Source organism: Rhinopithecus roxellana, chromosome 1, assembly GCF_007565055.1.
Source record: "Rhinopithecus roxellana isolate Shanxi Qingling chromosome 1, ASM756505v1, whole genome shotgun sequence".
Taxonomy (NCBI): domain Eukaryota; kingdom Metazoa; phylum Chordata; class Mammalia; order Primates; family Cercopithecidae; genus Rhinopithecus; species Rhinopithecus roxellana.
Genome location: NC_044549.1, coordinates 196,434,111 through 196,450,902, shown reverse-complemented (window position 1 = coordinate 196,450,902; position 16,792 = coordinate 196,434,111). Strand labels below are relative to the sequence as shown.

Genomic DNA, 16,792 nt, shown 5'->3' with positions numbered 1-16,792 from the left:
ATTTCTGAGCTTTCTCATCCTCGGACATCTGCTGAAGGTAGAGGAAACCGCAGTCTCCCTGCCTTCCACTGACACTCGCAGGTGGTTGGGAATGTCGGCCTTGTCCAACCCAGTCTTTTCTATGGTATTTTCCTTACTCTTGGGGGGGGACCGTAATGTCACCTATCTTTTCTTTTACAATATTGGGGGTGTTCCACCTCCACCTTAATGATCACAGGTATGTGCACAGGATGGACAGGTGAGTGGCAGCTCCCCAACCCTGCTCCCCTCCCAGTTGGGACTGGGGCACATGGCCCAAGGGCCCCATGCGGCTGGCTGGCCAGCATTCCCTACCATTCACCCACAGTGTCTTCCCCTCCCCCAGCCAAGGTGTCCAGCTCAGTCCAACAGCAATAAAATGTTTCTCTCCCTGTTGGAGAAACCCATTGTCATAAGAATAAGAGGATTTTCCCCCAGATATCTTTCCCACCCTGCCCTTAAGCTGTTTTTTTTTTCTTTTCTCTACCCTGTTGGCAGTTAACACAGCCCTGCACTTAAGCTGTTTTTTATCTTTCCTTTACCCCATCAGGAGTTAACTTTTATGCAAGAGGCTTTTTTTTTTTTCCTTTTAGAAGACATTTCACTAGGCCAGGACCCAAATTCACAAGACATCATTTTCTCTCCCTTTTTGGAGGAGGGCTCAATTTCACAGCTTCACCTTAGTATTTGGCTTATGCTAACCAAATACAATATACAAATATGTAACCCCCAAGACATATCTTTGTTGCAAACTCAATTCCAAGCTTATACACTTGAAGGCTACTGACAGCATGGGAACAGGGTGTACGTAGGCAAGAGTGGATAATCCCACCACCTAGACCCCTGTTACCATGGGTGAAAGCCGCACTGACACCCATGGGCAGCACCCTTTCGTGGTCAGTGGAACTTAGGGATATAAGGATGGAATAAGTAAAGAGGATCCTTGTTCCTTCTCTTCCTCACATACCCCAGGCATTTGCTAGGAAGAGAAAGGAACCAGGAACACCTGCTTCCCTCTTTCTAGACAAGAAGCCATTCATCTTCAGTCTAGTTGGCTTGGAATGGAGTTTGCGGGATGGGGACCCAGAAGCCTGCCATGCCGGCAAAGGGTAAAAGTTTTTTTTTAATCAGTCAGGCCTTTGGCCTCTCTCTTCCTGTGCAAACCAATAAAAGGAATGCTAAGGATCACTGTTTATATTCTCTGTAAAGTTCTGATTAATGAAAAAGGATTTATGCGGTTGATCTTAAGCTGTAACCAACCTGGTGTGCTTTGCATGCCTTAATTGAGACTTTTTGGTTTGACCTGTGAAATTACTTTCAATAAAGATCAAAAGCCAGAAATATTGGCTGCTTGGTATGGCTAAAGTCGGGCAATAAGGGATTTAAAAGGATTTTATTAAAGAACACTCAGCTAAATTAAAAGTGGATATCCAAGGCCGGGCAAGATGGCTTATAACTGTAATCCCAACACTTTGGGAGGCCAAGGTGGGCAGATCACCTGAGGTCAGGAGTTCGAGACCATCCTGGCCAACATGGTGAAACCCTCTCTACTGAAAATACAAAAATTAGCTGGGTGTGGTGGCAAGTGCCTGTAATCCCAGCTGCTCCAAAGGCTGAGGCAGGAGAATTACTTGAACCTGGGAGGCAGAGGTTGCAGTGAGCCAAGATCATACCACTGCACTCCAGCCTGGGCAACAAGAGGAAAACTCCATCTCAAAAAAACAAAAGTGGCTATCCAAGTTCTAGGTATATTTAAAAGGCCTTTATGTTTTTCTCTTCTTGGATCTTGTTTTGCTGGAAAAAGATTTTTTTTTCTGTCAACTGAATTATTTTTCTCCATTTTGCCTTGCCACCCTTAATGCATGCATGAGAGACCCTAAGATAATTTCTAAAAGCCTGAACTCCTTGGGAAAAATGGAAAAGGCAACACAAATTCCATTTTGGGAGAAACCTCTGCTTTCCTCATGGAACCCCAGGAATTAAAAGCAGATCCCTCTCAAAATCTATTTTTGTCTTCTAGCCATACCTGTTTATTGGGCCCTGGAAACAGCATGATTTCCTGGCCATGCTCTTAAAGGGCCCATGCAGAGGCCAATAATCCAATTAGGAGATTGGTAAACAAAAAAATCTTATAGCTACTGATCTTCTTCTGTCTATGTAGTTATATATGTGTTGTGTGTGATGTCTATTAAAAAGAGCTCTAATTAATTGGCATAAAGAAAAATAAGTGCTTAGATCAAATATATTTTGAAGGAAAAATAAGAGCTGTAATGCCTCCTGGTTCACGTGACTTTAATCTTTGAGAAATAAAAACAGTCTTAAAGATTATTGGTAAAATATAAATGTCTTCAAAATGTAAATATGTGATCTAAATTATGCAGTTCAGATACTAGGTTTGCTAAATGTTTTAAAGTTATGAAGTCCTTCTTTGGCTTTTGAGAACTGTTCCACTTGACTGCTTTACAGCTTGGTAAGGCCTGGGGACATATAGAATTAACCACTCCTCTATGCTGAAAAGAGTCAAGCCTGACCTGCCACTAGAACAGAAGTAAAACAACTTACCAGGCTTTACATTAAAGTTAAGAATTGCTAAGAGTTATCATTATAATGTGTAATTGAGACTCCTGAAAATAGATTTACATGCAAGGTGTGTAAGAACAGTAAAATGTATTTTTAGTAAAAGATTATAAGAAGGCATGGAAATGTAAATTTTTGCCTAGGGTTAAAGGATTGTTTTAAATTAGATAAGATAAAGCTAAAGGTTTAAACAAGTTATGAAAGGTTTCTAAAAGCTAATCTTGCAAAAGAAATACTGTGTGTGAACATTAAATTCAACAGGGTATTATATGGTTTTCTGTAAAATTGAGAATTGAAATAAAAGTACAACAAGATTTTCTTAAGGCACTAATCTGCTCTTTAGCAAAATGTGTAACAGGTTATAAAAGGTTTATAAGAATCTTCCCTCATGGTCAAACTGGTCAAGATTTGATAGAATGGCCTTTAAGATTTCATTTTTTAAATTGGGGTTGATAATGCAAGGGTGAAATTTGGTTTTCTCTCTCTTGAACAGGATTTTCATGTAATAGTAAAGGCTAATTAAAGGTTTTAGCTTTTTCAAATTTTTGAGTTATCATTTTGGCAAAATTAATTACTTATAGTAACCTGGAATTCTATTTTTTTTTTTTTTTTTTTTTTTGTGAGATGGAGTCTTGCTCTGTCACCCAGGCTGGAATGCAGTGGCACCATCTCAGTTCACTGCAATCTCCGCCTCCTGGGTTCAAGTAATTCTTGTGCCTTGGTCTCCTGAGTAGCTGGGATTACAGGCACCTGCCATCATGTCCAGCTAGTTTTGTTTTTTTCTTTTCTTTTTTTTTTTGATACGGAGTCTCGCTCTGTTGCCCAGGCTTGAGTGCAGTGGCCGGATCTTGGCTCACTGCACTGCAAGCTCCGCCTCCCAGGTTTATGCCATTCTCCTGCCTCAGCCTCCCGAGTAGCTGGGACTACAGGCGCCCGCCACCTCACCCAGCTAGTTTTTTGTATTTTTTAGTAGAGATGGGGTTTCACTGTGTTAGCCAGGATGGTCTCAATCTCCTGACCTCGTGATCCGCCCGTCTCGGCCTCCCAAAGTGCTGGGATTACAGGCTTGAGCTACTGCGCCCAGCCAGTTTTTGTATTTTTAGTAGAGACAGAGTTTCATCATGTTGGCCATGCTGGTTTCAAACACCTGACCTCAGGTGATCCACCTGCCTCGACCTCCCAAAGTCCTGGTATTACAGGCGTGAGCCACCATGCAGGGCCTGGAATTCTATTTCATAACATCAAGTGTTTTAAACATCTAACATATGTGACAGGCTTCCCAAAATCAAATTTCAGCTTCAAGGTTCTTTCCCTATCCCTTGCTGTTGGATGCTACAGAGGGCCCCTGAAGCATCCAGAAGAGAGGTAAACAGGATTATTTGACATGTTTATGTACATGGAATTGTCAAAATGATGTTTAATCTTCATATTATATTTTAGTGAATATTAATATTATATGCTCCAAAATTGTATGGGATGTCTACAATTCTAATGTCTGAGTATATGCTGTCAATCATAATTAAGGTTATTATGTTATTGTAAACCACAGAGATAACCAAATTTTGTCAATCATGTTTTTAACTATAACTACCCTGGACATTTTGTCATTCATAGACAATTGTCTTGTTTTGATCCTCTTCAAAGGATAGTTTATAACCAGCCATAAGGCTTTGACAGGTGCTCTCAAATGCAGGTTTCTGATAACCTTGGAGATTGTGACATTGGAATGAAGGAAAACATGCAGGACGCATGAAGGGCTGAAATGTTAATTAATATCAAACAGAACAAGAGTTAACAGAACATACTGAACTAAAAGAAAACTGAAGTCATCTTTTTTTAAAGTTTTTGCTCGAAATGTTGCTTATCCTTGTTTTGTTTTCAGAGTCAAGGAAACTTATTTTGAGCCATTTATAGCCTTTAATAATTGAGTATGGTATACTCATGTGATCAAAATTTGGAGCATATTTGTTTCTCTCCTACTTGCTTCTCCAGAATTTGGAAACTAGTTGTGAGTATTCTTAATTTATAGCAATATAGTTTTTTGCATCAGTGCAATAAGAATCACTTTCTTTTGCAACAGGACACCATTGCAGAAACTGGTTGCTTTACCAAGGCTTTGATTGGAAGGGTATGCTTCCCTTTTAGAAATCAAGCTTGACTTAAAGAGCCGATAAAAGCCCCTTGGGAAAACTGACCTCATACCTTGTCTACACAGTCCCCATACAGGTTTCCTAACCTGCAGTGAGTAAGGAATGTCACTTTCTACAAGGCCCAGGAACCCCATATTCTTGGGACCTCAAGAAGAGAGGAATTCACCCAACTCATAGGTATGTGAGGGTACAAACCCATGGCTGGGCTCAGCATTAAAAATCCTAAGATTCCTTGCAGAACAGAATTCCATCAAAGCCAATGTTAAAAGCCTATGTAAAAATAATTATTCTTGCTGCACTTTATGCAAATAATCAGGCCAAATACAAGACTAAAGTTTAATTTGCAAACAACTCCATCCTATTGTGATTTATTTTTAACAAAAATGAGAACTGGAGAGAGAAACTATGTTTCAAGATGTATACATTTGTCTTTAGATTCTAGACTCATTAGTTGTTTTTAAGTTTTTTGCACACATTTTAAACTAACGCTGATTATTCCTGTGAACCAACCAGCAATCTCCGGCTGCAGCTCAGGAGAAGCAAAAGGGATGAGTAATGTAAAAATCTGAATCAATATTCTAGTTCTGGGCAATTACCCTGCAAATCCTGCCAGATGATTAGAGTAAGTAAGGTGCTCATAACCCGGAGGTATCTTTTTTGGGAAAATAAGACCAAGGTAGCTAACCAAAGCCAAGCCCCATACACCCAAATCTTAGCAGGCATAACTATAGCTACCAGTTATCTGGGTGTGTCCACAGTTTTAGGATTTTTTTTTTAGCTGTCCTTACCATCTCCCCTTTGTTTCATTTTTATTATGTCTTCTAATAACCTAGTTTGTCTCTTCTCACCTTCAGGCCATTGAACTCCAAACGTTCATGCAATCGGAGCCTCAAACAATGGCTACCTTTTACCAGGGACCCTTAGATAGGCCTCAGGGAGATCTCACTGCTGTTTTCCCAAAACAGTGCCCCCATCAGCAGGAAGCACTTAAGATTGATCACTATCCTTATCCTTATTCTAAGAATAGATGTACTTATCCTAAGTTAGATGTACTTCTTTAGAGGGGGAATGATAGAGTCAGGAGACAGCCAAATGCTGCCCAGGTCATTGTGTACAGAGGGATTGCCTAAACATGCCCATGACGAAAAATTTCATCCCTTAACACATACACAGTTAAGAGAAATAAATCAATGTGGAGTGGCTCAGACTAAGGGCCTGCCTGCACACTGGGAGAATGGGGTGGAGCCACCAGGAATTCACGCACGGGTAGAAGACTGGGCTCTTCAGCTCATGTGTGGTGGCCTGGTAATTCAATTTAGTGAAGAGAAAACCTGCATGCAGGACCCCTCTTTTTGTTGAGAGTTTTCCTTTTCACTTAATAAATTCTGCCCTCCTCATTTTTCAGTGTGTCCCTGTGCCTAATTTTTCCTGGTCATGAGACAAGAACCCGGATTTTTGCTCAACTGAGGAAAAAATCCTGCATTAATGGTATGATTTAAAGCATCAGTTAGTTAGTATGCATGAAATTAACCTTAGGTCATGAGAGCCACCTATTTATTTAATTTTTATTTTTATTTTTTGAGATGGAGTTTCGCTCTTGTTGCCCAGGCTGGAGTGCAATAGCACAATCTTGGCTCACTGCAACCTCCACCTCCCAGGTTCAAGCAATTCTCCTGCCTCAGCCTCCTGAGTAGCTGGGATTACGGGCATGCACCACCAAACCTGGCTAATTTTTAGTAAAGATGTGGTTTCTCCATGTTGGTCAGGCTGGTCTTGAACTCCCAACCTCAGGTGATCCACCTGCCTGGGCCTCCCAAAGTGATGGGATTATAGGTGTAAGCCACCACACCCAGCAAGAGCCATCTATTTAGATGCTCAATTTCCAAGCAACTGAGATAAAACTGAGAAGCTTATGAGACTACTAAGCAAGAGGAAAAGGTGACACTGAGGAGTTGTATGAGAAAACAATGATTTCAAACACAAGACGGTATTAGTGTGGCTAATTTGCAAATAACAGAAAACTCTAACTCGTTTGATAGAAGATGTTTATTGGCTCACACAGCTGAAAAGTTCTGAGGTAGGTCTGCTTCAGGTAAGGTTTGGTCTAGTGGCTCAAAAGATGTCACCAAGAACCTAGTTTCTCTCTGTTTAGTCACTGTCTTCTTTGGTATTGGCTTTAATCCTCAGTCTCCATATGGTAGCATCTGGAAGCTTGAGATCTCCCCTTTTAATAGAAAAAAAAAAAGTTGCTATAATTCTAGGCCTCACATTTTCCTATGTGCCACAAAGAGGACAGATAAAATCTCCTCTGGTAGCTCTCAATGAAGAAAAGCCTCTCTTTTCCACAAAACCCAGTATCTCCTCATATCACAATGGCTCTGTGGCCAAGGGGATGGGATAAGCTGATTGACACAGCCAAACAGGGTCCACTCATGAAGATGGTGGTGGTGCTAAACCACATAGCTGAGAAAGGATACCTTCCCAAAGAATACCTGGGTAACTCTTCCCAGAGGGAAGGGGAAGAGATGATGGAAACCAATAAAAGATGACCACTTCTAAAAATGTTGTTTTATAAACTCTGATTTCAAGTAGTTAGTTAATTCTATAATTCCTAACTTTCCTGTGTAGACTCTACATGTTCCTCATGTTTGTTTTCTCTCTGGTCCTGGACCTAGGAAGGGCATTTCTGACTCTGATGCTGATACTGGATTATGTGAAAACTTTTCAACTATTGACTGGATGAAGCTATCTAACAAAGCATTAACCACCACCAGAAAGTGACCATTTCTCCCTCCCTTGGCAGTAGCCTCACAGTTTATTAGAATGTAGGCTATCATGGTAGTGAAGGATGCACAGACTGGGAGAGGATTTAGGATAGGAAGCAGTGAGAGGGGCTGGAACTATATAAATTTTTATGAAAAAAATCTCCAGTTGAGTTTACATATTCCCAATCCCAGAATGATGTCTCATAAAACAAAGGCAATCAGGTCTCTTAAGACCTGAATTGGCCAGGCGTGGTAGCTCAGGCCTGTAATCCCAGCACTTTGGGAGGCCGAGGCAGGTGGATCACAAGGTCAGGAGAGCGAGACCAGCCTGGCTAACATGGTGAAACCCCATCTCTATTAAAAATACAAAAAATTAGCCAGGCATGGTGGCAGGCACCTATAGTCCCAGCTACTCAGGAGGCTGAGGCAGAAGAATGGCATGAACCCGGGAGGTGGAGCTTGCAGTGAGCTGAGATTGCACCACTGCACTTCAGCCTGGACAACAGAGCAAGACACCGTCTCAAAAACAAAAAAATTAGAAAAAAAAGAAAAAGACCTAGATTACCCTCTGCTGTTTCCCTAAATTACTTTGGTGGCCTCAAAAGGAAAGTAACTTCTGAAGAAAAGGTCCTAGAGTTGATAATGTAACTGCAATGTTGCTTCCATCAAATAAGGTTTTCAGTGAGACAGAGTTATAAAAAGCAGTACTAATAAACACTTGTTTATTAGTATTGTACAAAGAGTACCTACAGAGATACACAACCAGTAGGAGTGATTGCCTCTGGGGAGAACTCAAGAGATAGGAATGACAAGGAAATTTACTTTTCACTGAACACCCTTTTCAACTATTTCAATTCTTTTTTATCATGAGCATGTTATATCTAGTCAAAGATTAATGTTTCAGGATTTGAAAAACAAAAGAAATGCAGCGCTGGTCCTCAGAGTCATTTAGCTGGAGTTAAGACTAAGAGACTTGAGACTATTAGAAAAATATAAGATGGCACATAATTAAACACTAACTTGGGTGGTATTGATTACAAGTAGAAGAGGAAGAGAGATCTGCTTAGTTGAAGGAGCTGGATCTGAGTGATGAAGGGAAACTAGAAGCACAGGAAAATAAGCAAATCAAAACGGGCAGAGACATAAATATGTACAATTAAGTAAAGAACAGTAAACTCTGCAGTCAGAGAGGCCTGGCTCCAATTTCAACTCTATAACTTACTGAACAACCCTGAATGAATTTTATAACCTCTTTCAACTCAGATTTCTCATTTGTAAAACAGGGAGAAGAGCACCTACCTTAATAGGATTGTTATGCATAATGTATGTAAAGTGGTTAGCACCTGATACAGAGTAGCTGCCCAACTAAATGATGCCTTGTACAAACATCATAGAACAGGGGGACCAGTCTTGCTAGACTAAATGTTCAAAACGGCAAGATAATACTGGCTATTAAAGTTAAGGGTTACAGCAAATTGTGAACAGTCATCTCATTTTGTCTCTGGGGTTCCTGCAGCATAAGAATTATAAACAAGTATCACCATTATGCACTCTCTAAAGTTCAAGGTGGTGAGAGATTTGACAGTTATAGGGCTTTTCTCTAGCATGGCGCCTCTGGTGCTTAATTAAGACAGAATTCTGACTGAAGGCCTTCCCACAGTCATTACATTTATAGGGTCTTTCCCCAGTATGGATTCTTTGATGTCGAATAAGGTGTGCCTTGCAAAAGAAGCTTTTCCCACAGTCAGTACATTCATGAGGCTTATCCCCAGTGTGGACCCTCTGGTGCTGAGAAAGATCTGAGTTCCACATGAAGCCTTTCCCACAGTCCTTACATTCATAAGGCTTCTTCCCAGTGTGCATTCTCTGATGTCGAAGGAGGGCTGGGTTTCGAGTAAAGCTTTTCCCACATTCCTTGCATGTATATGGTTTCTCACCAGTGTGGATCCGTTGATGTTGTGTAAGGCTTGTGTTCTGACTAAAGCCCTTCCCACATTCCTTACATTCAAAGGGTTTCTCTCCAGTATGTATTCTCTGATGACGAATCAGGTTTGACTTCCAAACAAAGGCCTTAGCACATTCTTGACATTCATAGGGTTTCACCCCACTGTGAATTCTCTGATGTGCAATGCAATGTGATCGAAAACTGAAAGCCTTCCCACATTCCTTACATCCATAGACCTTTTCTCCATTATGAGTTTTCTGGTGTTGATCAAAGTCCTCACTTTGATCAAAACACTTGCCACATTCCTCACATACATAGAATATTTGCTCACTTAGAATTTTGTGATGTATACCAAGGAGGTTATTGACATCAGTATTCTCTGAACTCTCTTCTACTGAGATCATCTCATCCTTGACAATCACTTCTATAATATCATTTGAAGAACTTTCCATACTTCCCCCATTGAGGTAACCAGGCCATCTCCCTAACCTGCTTTTCTCTTCACAGGTTTTCCCAAACCATAATTCCCGGGATCCACACCACCAAGGTCCACTTGATAGGACCATGAGGTCCTGTGCTTCCTCAAGACTTTCCTCCTTCAAGATAAAATCTTCTTTCTTCCTCTTCAACACACCCTCTGAAAAAAGAAATCAGAGCTTCAAATGTCATCATTATCCATGACAGAGCGACAAAGGTCACCAAGTGGTATTAATATGTCCACTTCTCTCCAACTGCCACCTGTCTCAGTGGCCCTGTCCTAGCTGAAAATGGCAAAAACAAGGCTAATACACAGAAAGAAACCAAAAGTAAAGACAGCAACTAGATAGAATCCCTGAGGGCTATGATTCCTGGCACCAAACCAAGTACCAGACTAGGCTCTCAGAAAACAGATGAATTGAATCTAAGGAAAACAAAGTCAGAATTCCTCCTAGGTAGCTGAGTACAGTTTGTAACATGAGAAGAACAGGCCAGGACTTAGGGCAGAGGACCTGTTCAGAAATAAGGAATCCTTAGTGGTATACCTGGGAACCTGGGCTTGTCACACACAGCAGACAGTAGCAAGAATGAGCTTCCTCATATTTTTCAACACTAAAAGGAAGTATAGTCTTCTCTTTCAATCCAATCACCAAGTTCACCATGAAACCATGGAAAGTGCCTTCTCAAACTACTCCAGGCAGAACTGGGTAAAGACTCCCTCCTCTTTGTTCTCATAGTGTCTTACTCACATTCTATTACAGCTTTATCATTTTTCTGTAATTATAAATTTATGTATAATGTCCCATGAGACTGTGAGTCCTTCCAGGATAAGGGCCATATATGACTTGATTTTTTTATCCCTAACAACTACCACAATGAGTAAAACACAGCATCTACATTAAAAATATTGGGTGATTATAGCAGCCAGATGGGGCAGGCCATCTGTTCAGTTTAAGCCTAAGACAAAAGACCCATCCTAATTTAATTAAATTAATTGAGCTTGTCCTAATGAAAGTTGGAAGCTTAGGGTTTAAGTTTTCTCTTAATTGGCTGATTTGGGGATTTGGCCCCCAAATTTTTTAGAACATGAATGGCAAAATGGACTTTTACATCTTATAAAAGACAGGAAAAGGTGTGACTGAGAGAAGAATGCTCATTTCCCTCTCACTTACCAGGACAAATTAGGCTTGGACCCTCTTTTTGCAGTTTCAGGTTTAATGGCTCTTCCACCTGCTCAAGATGGGAAATCTCAGCAGGTTTTAGAAATGGATATTCTGCCAGGGTCAAGATACAAATAAGGCTGGTTCAGTCAGAGGAGTGAGGCCCATCAGGAAAAGAGCAGACATGGAAGTGGCAGGGAGAGAATAAAGGTGGGTGAAAAGACTGGTAACATAGATAAGCAGAAATTTGAAGGTATAGAATAATAAGGATAGGCTAGGCATGGTGGCTCACACCTGTAATCCCAGCACTTTGGGAGGCCAAGGTCGGTGGATCACCTGAGGTCAGGAGTTCAAGACTAGCCTGGCCAACATGGTGAAACCCTATCTCCATTAAAAATACAAAAAAAATTAGTCAAGCATGGTGGCACACACCTGTGGTCCCAGCTCCTCGGGAGGCTGAGGCAGGATAATCACTTGAACCCGGGAGGCGGAGGTTGCAGTGAGCCGAGATTGTGCCACTGCACTCCAGCCCGGACGACAGAGCAAGACTCTGTCTCAAAAAAATAATAATAATAACATAAAGGATAGAAAATACTGGAACAGAGAAGTTGCAATTCCATCAGTTCCCAAAGATATGAAAACATGTAACTCACTTGAAAATGTCAAGAAGAAATAGAAAAGACTAAGGCCTCTTTGTCACCTATCCCTAGGAGGTGAAATCAAGTTCACATAGAAAACAATCAGGATAGGATGGAATTGCAATGAGCTATTCTTGAGGACTTCCTGTCTAGGCAGGCTATTCTGGGAAACCATAATATCCTAGTTTCCTTTCTATCCATTTATTGCTTTCTCATTCCACAAAGATTCAATGGATGGGGTCTCTCTATGGCATCCATAAGAAATGGACTCACACCCTCACTCAGCCACTTCCAAAAGTCACTTCCTACTCAATTACAGACATCTCTGTTCACAGAGATCTATTCTAATACACCTTACTTCTGCTTTTGCTAGAACTGTCGCTTTGTAACTTTCATCCAAAACCTCCTAAGAAACAGATCAATTCTACACCTTCAAATGACAACCTTTTCTGTTGCCAAATCCAGAGACTATGTATCCTCTGAGTATTAACTTCTGTAAGACAAAAGTGGACTTTGAGTAAGGAAAGGTATGTGCCAAGAAGTCAGCTGCAGGTCAGAGAGTTAGAATGCTGCGCAAGGAGTAACTTAGCTGTTAGTTTTCTACCTAAAGCAAAACAAAGCAAAGCAGAGAAATTCCCTTAGGTGGTGAGGAGAGGAAGCACTGAGAATGTAGAAGACACTGTGGTGGTCTTCCCACACCCATTCCACTCATCCCCACTGTAAAGTAGCTATGCCCTTTGTAGGGAGCTGGAGTGGGGAGTTGGTTATCCCAGCTCCACTCCCTAGGGTAGGCTCTGACTTAGATAAGCCAAGCAGGTTAATCCCATTCCACTCGCTACATGGGAGACTGATTCAGAGATCGGCAATTCAGACCAAGTCAATCAGTGCACAGTAGTTACCTTGCCACAGTGACTGATTTAGAGTTGGCATATGACTTAAGGTAGTCCATTACAGCATACTTGGCACTTTGATTCACAATGTTTAAAGCCTAAGGAAGGCCTGCCAGGTTTCTTCCCCTAGGTATGAAGCAGCAGAGTCCTGTTACTACCACCAATCACCTTACAACCAAAAGGGGAGCCAGACTGTAGACAAAGCCAACACATACAGAGACAGAGCAGAGAATGTAATTCTGATCAAACTGTACTTGCAGCCCATTCTACCTCAGACTTCCCAGTTACATTAAACAACAAATTCTTCTTTTTTGTTTAAGCCCAGTTTGAATCGGGTTTTAATACTTGCAGTCAAGAATACTCTAATATGAAAAGACACAACAAGGAATTGTGAGAATGAGGAAACTGGGAGCACAGCTCAAGTCTCACTGTGCCCAAAGAAGAGCCCTATGGGAAGATGAAATGGGGCCAAGGAGGCAACCAGGAAACACAGTTATCACTAGGAAACTAAGAGTGAGAAAGTCCTCTTGGGCCTAAAGTAATCCCAGGGCTTTCCCCTGAGGAACAGGAACTATTTGGCTGAGGGTTGAGAGTTCTTGGTTTCTAAAGATAAAGATGGCCATTACATCCCAAGCTGGAAGACTGTAAACAGGCCAGGAAGCAGAAAGGGCACCAAAGATCGGAGTAAACAGGAAACTCATGGGTCAAAGATACATCATAGTCATGATAACAGCAGAGATGGGGAAGAGGCAAAACAGGTTAATGAAGATGGCACACAGAGGAGTCAGGATGAATAAAACAAGGACTCAAGAAGATGGAAAACTATGGGAACACAGAGAAGAAATGGAATCCCACTAGTGTCCACAACACTAGGTTAAAAGAATATCTATCTATGACATTTTAAAGATCATGACAAGCAAACTGGTCAGATGACCGGCATGTGTGCCCTCACTCACCTGAGGAGATGCCCCTTGGGTCCTCTCCATCCAGAGCTCCCCAAGGAACCGAGCACCAGGGTGCTTCCCCTCGCTCCAGCTGGGAAATCAGAGCTGGTTTGGGAAACGGAAATGCTGCTTAAGAGGAAAAAAATGGGACAGGCAGGTGAGTGGTGTGACATAGAGTAATCCCAAGGCTCCTCCCAGGCCAGTGTCTTCAGGGACAAGAGGGGAAAAAAGGGAAACAACTAGGAAGAACAAGAAAAGGAATTTCAGGGGAAAGAACAAGAGAGGGGCCAGGAGACTTACAAAGGTCAGGAAGTTGACAGTAACTGTTTATGAGTTAGCAAATGGATGATTTCACTCATTGAGGAATTGCATCCTCAATTCTTACCTGTCCTCTCCCTCCTAGAGCTCTCATGTTCAGACATCCTCATGAGGATGCTAGGAATTGGCCTGGATCTTGCAAACCGAGAGGGCGGGGAACTGAAGGCTCAGTGGGGCACTGTGAATCTGCTCTCTTCTCACTATACCCACAGCACAAGGGTAGGGGTTGAGCAGCTCTCACTCTGGGGCAAGGAAGTCCTGTATAAGGCCCAAACTGATACCAGGACTTCCTACTTCCCAACAACTGCTGAGGTTGGGTCACTAAAAATCCAAGAGCCTGAAGCTGCCACTGAGCTGAGGGTTATCAGCAACTCCTGAGCCTTTGAAGAAAAAGGAGCCAGCAAATTCTGAAGGGTGGAGGCAGGGCCCAAAGGGAGACCCTTACCCAGGGAAGCCACAGCCCCATAATTCTCCAGCATCACATCCCTGTACAGGGCTCTCTGAGCAGGGCCCAGGCCGATCCATTCATTCTCAGAGAAGTAGACGGCCACATCCTCGAAGGTCACTGACTCCTGAAACAACATGTGTTTAAATGCCCTAGGACAACCTCAGGACCAGGCCAGGAGGAAGGGGAGACAGGGCACCAAAAGGTACTGTGGGGGGTGCCTGTGGGGATTCTGGATTCTGAATGTCTACAGGAACTCCATCAGCAGATGATTTTTGCCTCCTATGTACAAAGAGACAGGGCATCAGCTATCAATTTTATCATGTCTCTTCATCTCTATTTCAGCAAACATTTTCTCCTCTTTTTTGTGAGTCTGCAAAAGTTTTCTCGTTTCATCCTTATACCCCAAACCACATCTGTGCTCTAAGTCCCATCCTTTCTCCACAATGTGTCCTCCTTCAGCGGTCACCCACCCTTGATAACAACTATCATTTCTTAAGCCTGTGCCAAGCACTTGATACGTATTGTTTATGTCTCATAGCCTACTATCAGATCCATTTTATGGAAGAGGAAACTGAGACTCAGAGGGATTAACTTCCCCCAAAGTTCCAGAACTGAGACAGAACCCAGGCCTGTTTGACTCTGACTCTCGCCTGTTATGCCACACTGTCTTCCGTCCCCATTCCTACCCCTGCTGCCCCTGTGCAGGACTCTTCCTCCTTTGTCCTCCCCAGTCACTGCCACTAGCCACAGAGGCAGCTAGGACTCCTCAGAACATTCAGGTTGCCCTGGACACTGTACTCAACAGGACAGATCCTCGTTGTGACTTTACTCCCTGCACCCCCCGACTCGCAACACACTCTCATAAAGATCCCACCTCACTTGCTTCCCCTCGTCCCAATCTCCATGTTCCCATTTTCTATATCTCTAGGAGTCTCAGCTCCTGCACCTTCTTTCTCTTATCCTCTTCCTTAAGAAACAAATACTGCTCACCTCCAGCCATTGAGACTTCCTGTAATTCTCAGCTACTGCCTCCTTCAGGGTCTTAGTCTCCATACTGTGGAGGAGCTCATTCTGGTCCACTGCACGTCAGTCCTTGCGCACTACAAAGTCTCCACAGCTATTTATCCAGCACTCCAGGGCTCCAAGGCTTTGGCTGGCTCACCTTTGTCTGCCTAATAGAGTCCACATTCCTCTGCACTACAGACAATTCCATTCACTACTCACAGACCCAGCTTTCCTGGCCAAGATCATCAGCCACCACCACTCTCATCCCCTATCCTCTCACAATTCCATTGGGAAACCAAATTCTTTCCTCGCCCTGTTCTGTGCCCTTGCACCTGCGGCTACTCTTGCCTGAAGATCCAGTTCTTCCCTCCTGATCCTGCGTTGCAAATTCCTTTTCAACCTAATACCCAGCTCAAACATAACCAGCTCTGTAAAGGTGGCTCTGAAATTTTGGCCATTCATCGCCCCCCACAGCACCCTATGCGCTCTGCCCCAGCAGTCGGCTCAACCACGTGCCGCTGCACGTCTGCTCTCCTTGAGGCTCATGTCCCAGGGGTGTCGACTCCGCTGTGCTGCCTGTCCCTCGAGGCCCCTCACTCTGGGTTGTAACCCCATTTCCCAGCCGCCGCACCACCCGTCTCCGGGCCTAGAACCCAGGGCAGGGCCAAGCCTGCTTCCAGGCTCCGGCCCCGCACTCACCGGGCGCGCCCGGGGCGGCGCCGGCTGTCCCGGCAGCAGCTCAAGGTCAGGGCCGAGGCGTGTCCTGCTCGCCAGGGCCGCGGCCGCCATAGCCCGGGTCGCCCTCTGGGAAAGCGAGCGCGCGCCAGACCCGACCGGAGGCTGTTGGGGTCAGGAAGGAGCGCTCTGGACCTGGTCAGGTCTGACACGGCTACCCTGAGCCCTGGAGCCACCTGAGTAAGACTCCGACTCCGCTCCCCGCCAGCCCCACGCCCAACTCCTCGTGCTCCTCGCCAACCAGACCCCTGCATCCGGGAGCCCGGGGCTCGGGCCGCTCCGGTTGCTCTAGGACGGCGGAGGGCGCCGCGTCTCTGTGGTCCTCCTTTCTAGCTCTGGAAGGGAGGGGAGAGCAGTCTGGTTCTCCTGGAGACACAGACAATCCCAGGGGCCGCTACCGGGGTAGGGGTGCAGGCGGCTGGGGAGGAATCCGTCCCCAGCGCCCTAGGCCATCCCTTCCTCTCCAGCTCGCTGCACCCTGGGTGGACAGGTATTTGCTGACAGGAGATAGCGGGTACTTCACTGGACTGCACCTTCTCTTTTATCTCTCCTTTTACCAGTTTCTACATTCCCAGAGTAGACCTGTATTTTATGTTATGTCTTTTAACATTCTCATCTTTGTGCCTCTAACATGCGCCCGATGTCTAGCACCTCCTGGGGAGTAATTTCTTTAACTGCCAAGAAATATTTGTAGAATTGTCCACGAAAAGTCAAACCGTAAA

At 43.7% G+C, this 16,792-nt stretch overlaps 1 protein-coding gene across 3 annotated transcripts; it reads right to left on the bottom strand.

The window, feature by feature from the left end:
• Window positions 1-5,074: 5,074 nt before the first annotated feature.
• On the bottom strand, window positions 5,075-16,334 carry ZNF662 (zinc finger protein 662). 3 transcript variants are annotated; one of them, XM_030935597.1, is made up of 6 exons: window positions 16,035-16,317; window positions 14,328-14,454; window positions 13,577-13,693; window positions 11,105-11,206; window positions 9,945-10,092; window positions 5,075-6,969 (listed from the first exon to the last, which is right to left on the bottom strand). In XM_030935597.1, the coding sequence occupies exons 1-6, from the start codon at window positions 16,122-16,124 to the stop codon at window positions 6,894-6,896; spliced, it is 660 nt and encodes a 219-aa protein (XP_030791457.1). In that variant the 5' UTR covers window positions 16,125-16,317; the 3' UTR covers window positions 5,075-6,893. The 3 variants fall into 3 exon arrangements, with proteins under 3 accessions (XP_030791457.1, XP_010372636.1, XP_030791459.1); XM_010374334.2 differs by lacking the exon at window positions 11,105-11,206 and having other exon boundaries at window positions 13,577-13,690; window positions 16,035-16,334; XM_030935599.1 differs by lacking the exon at window positions 11,105-11,206.
• Between the last annotated feature and the right edge of the window lie 458 nt (window positions 16,335-16,792).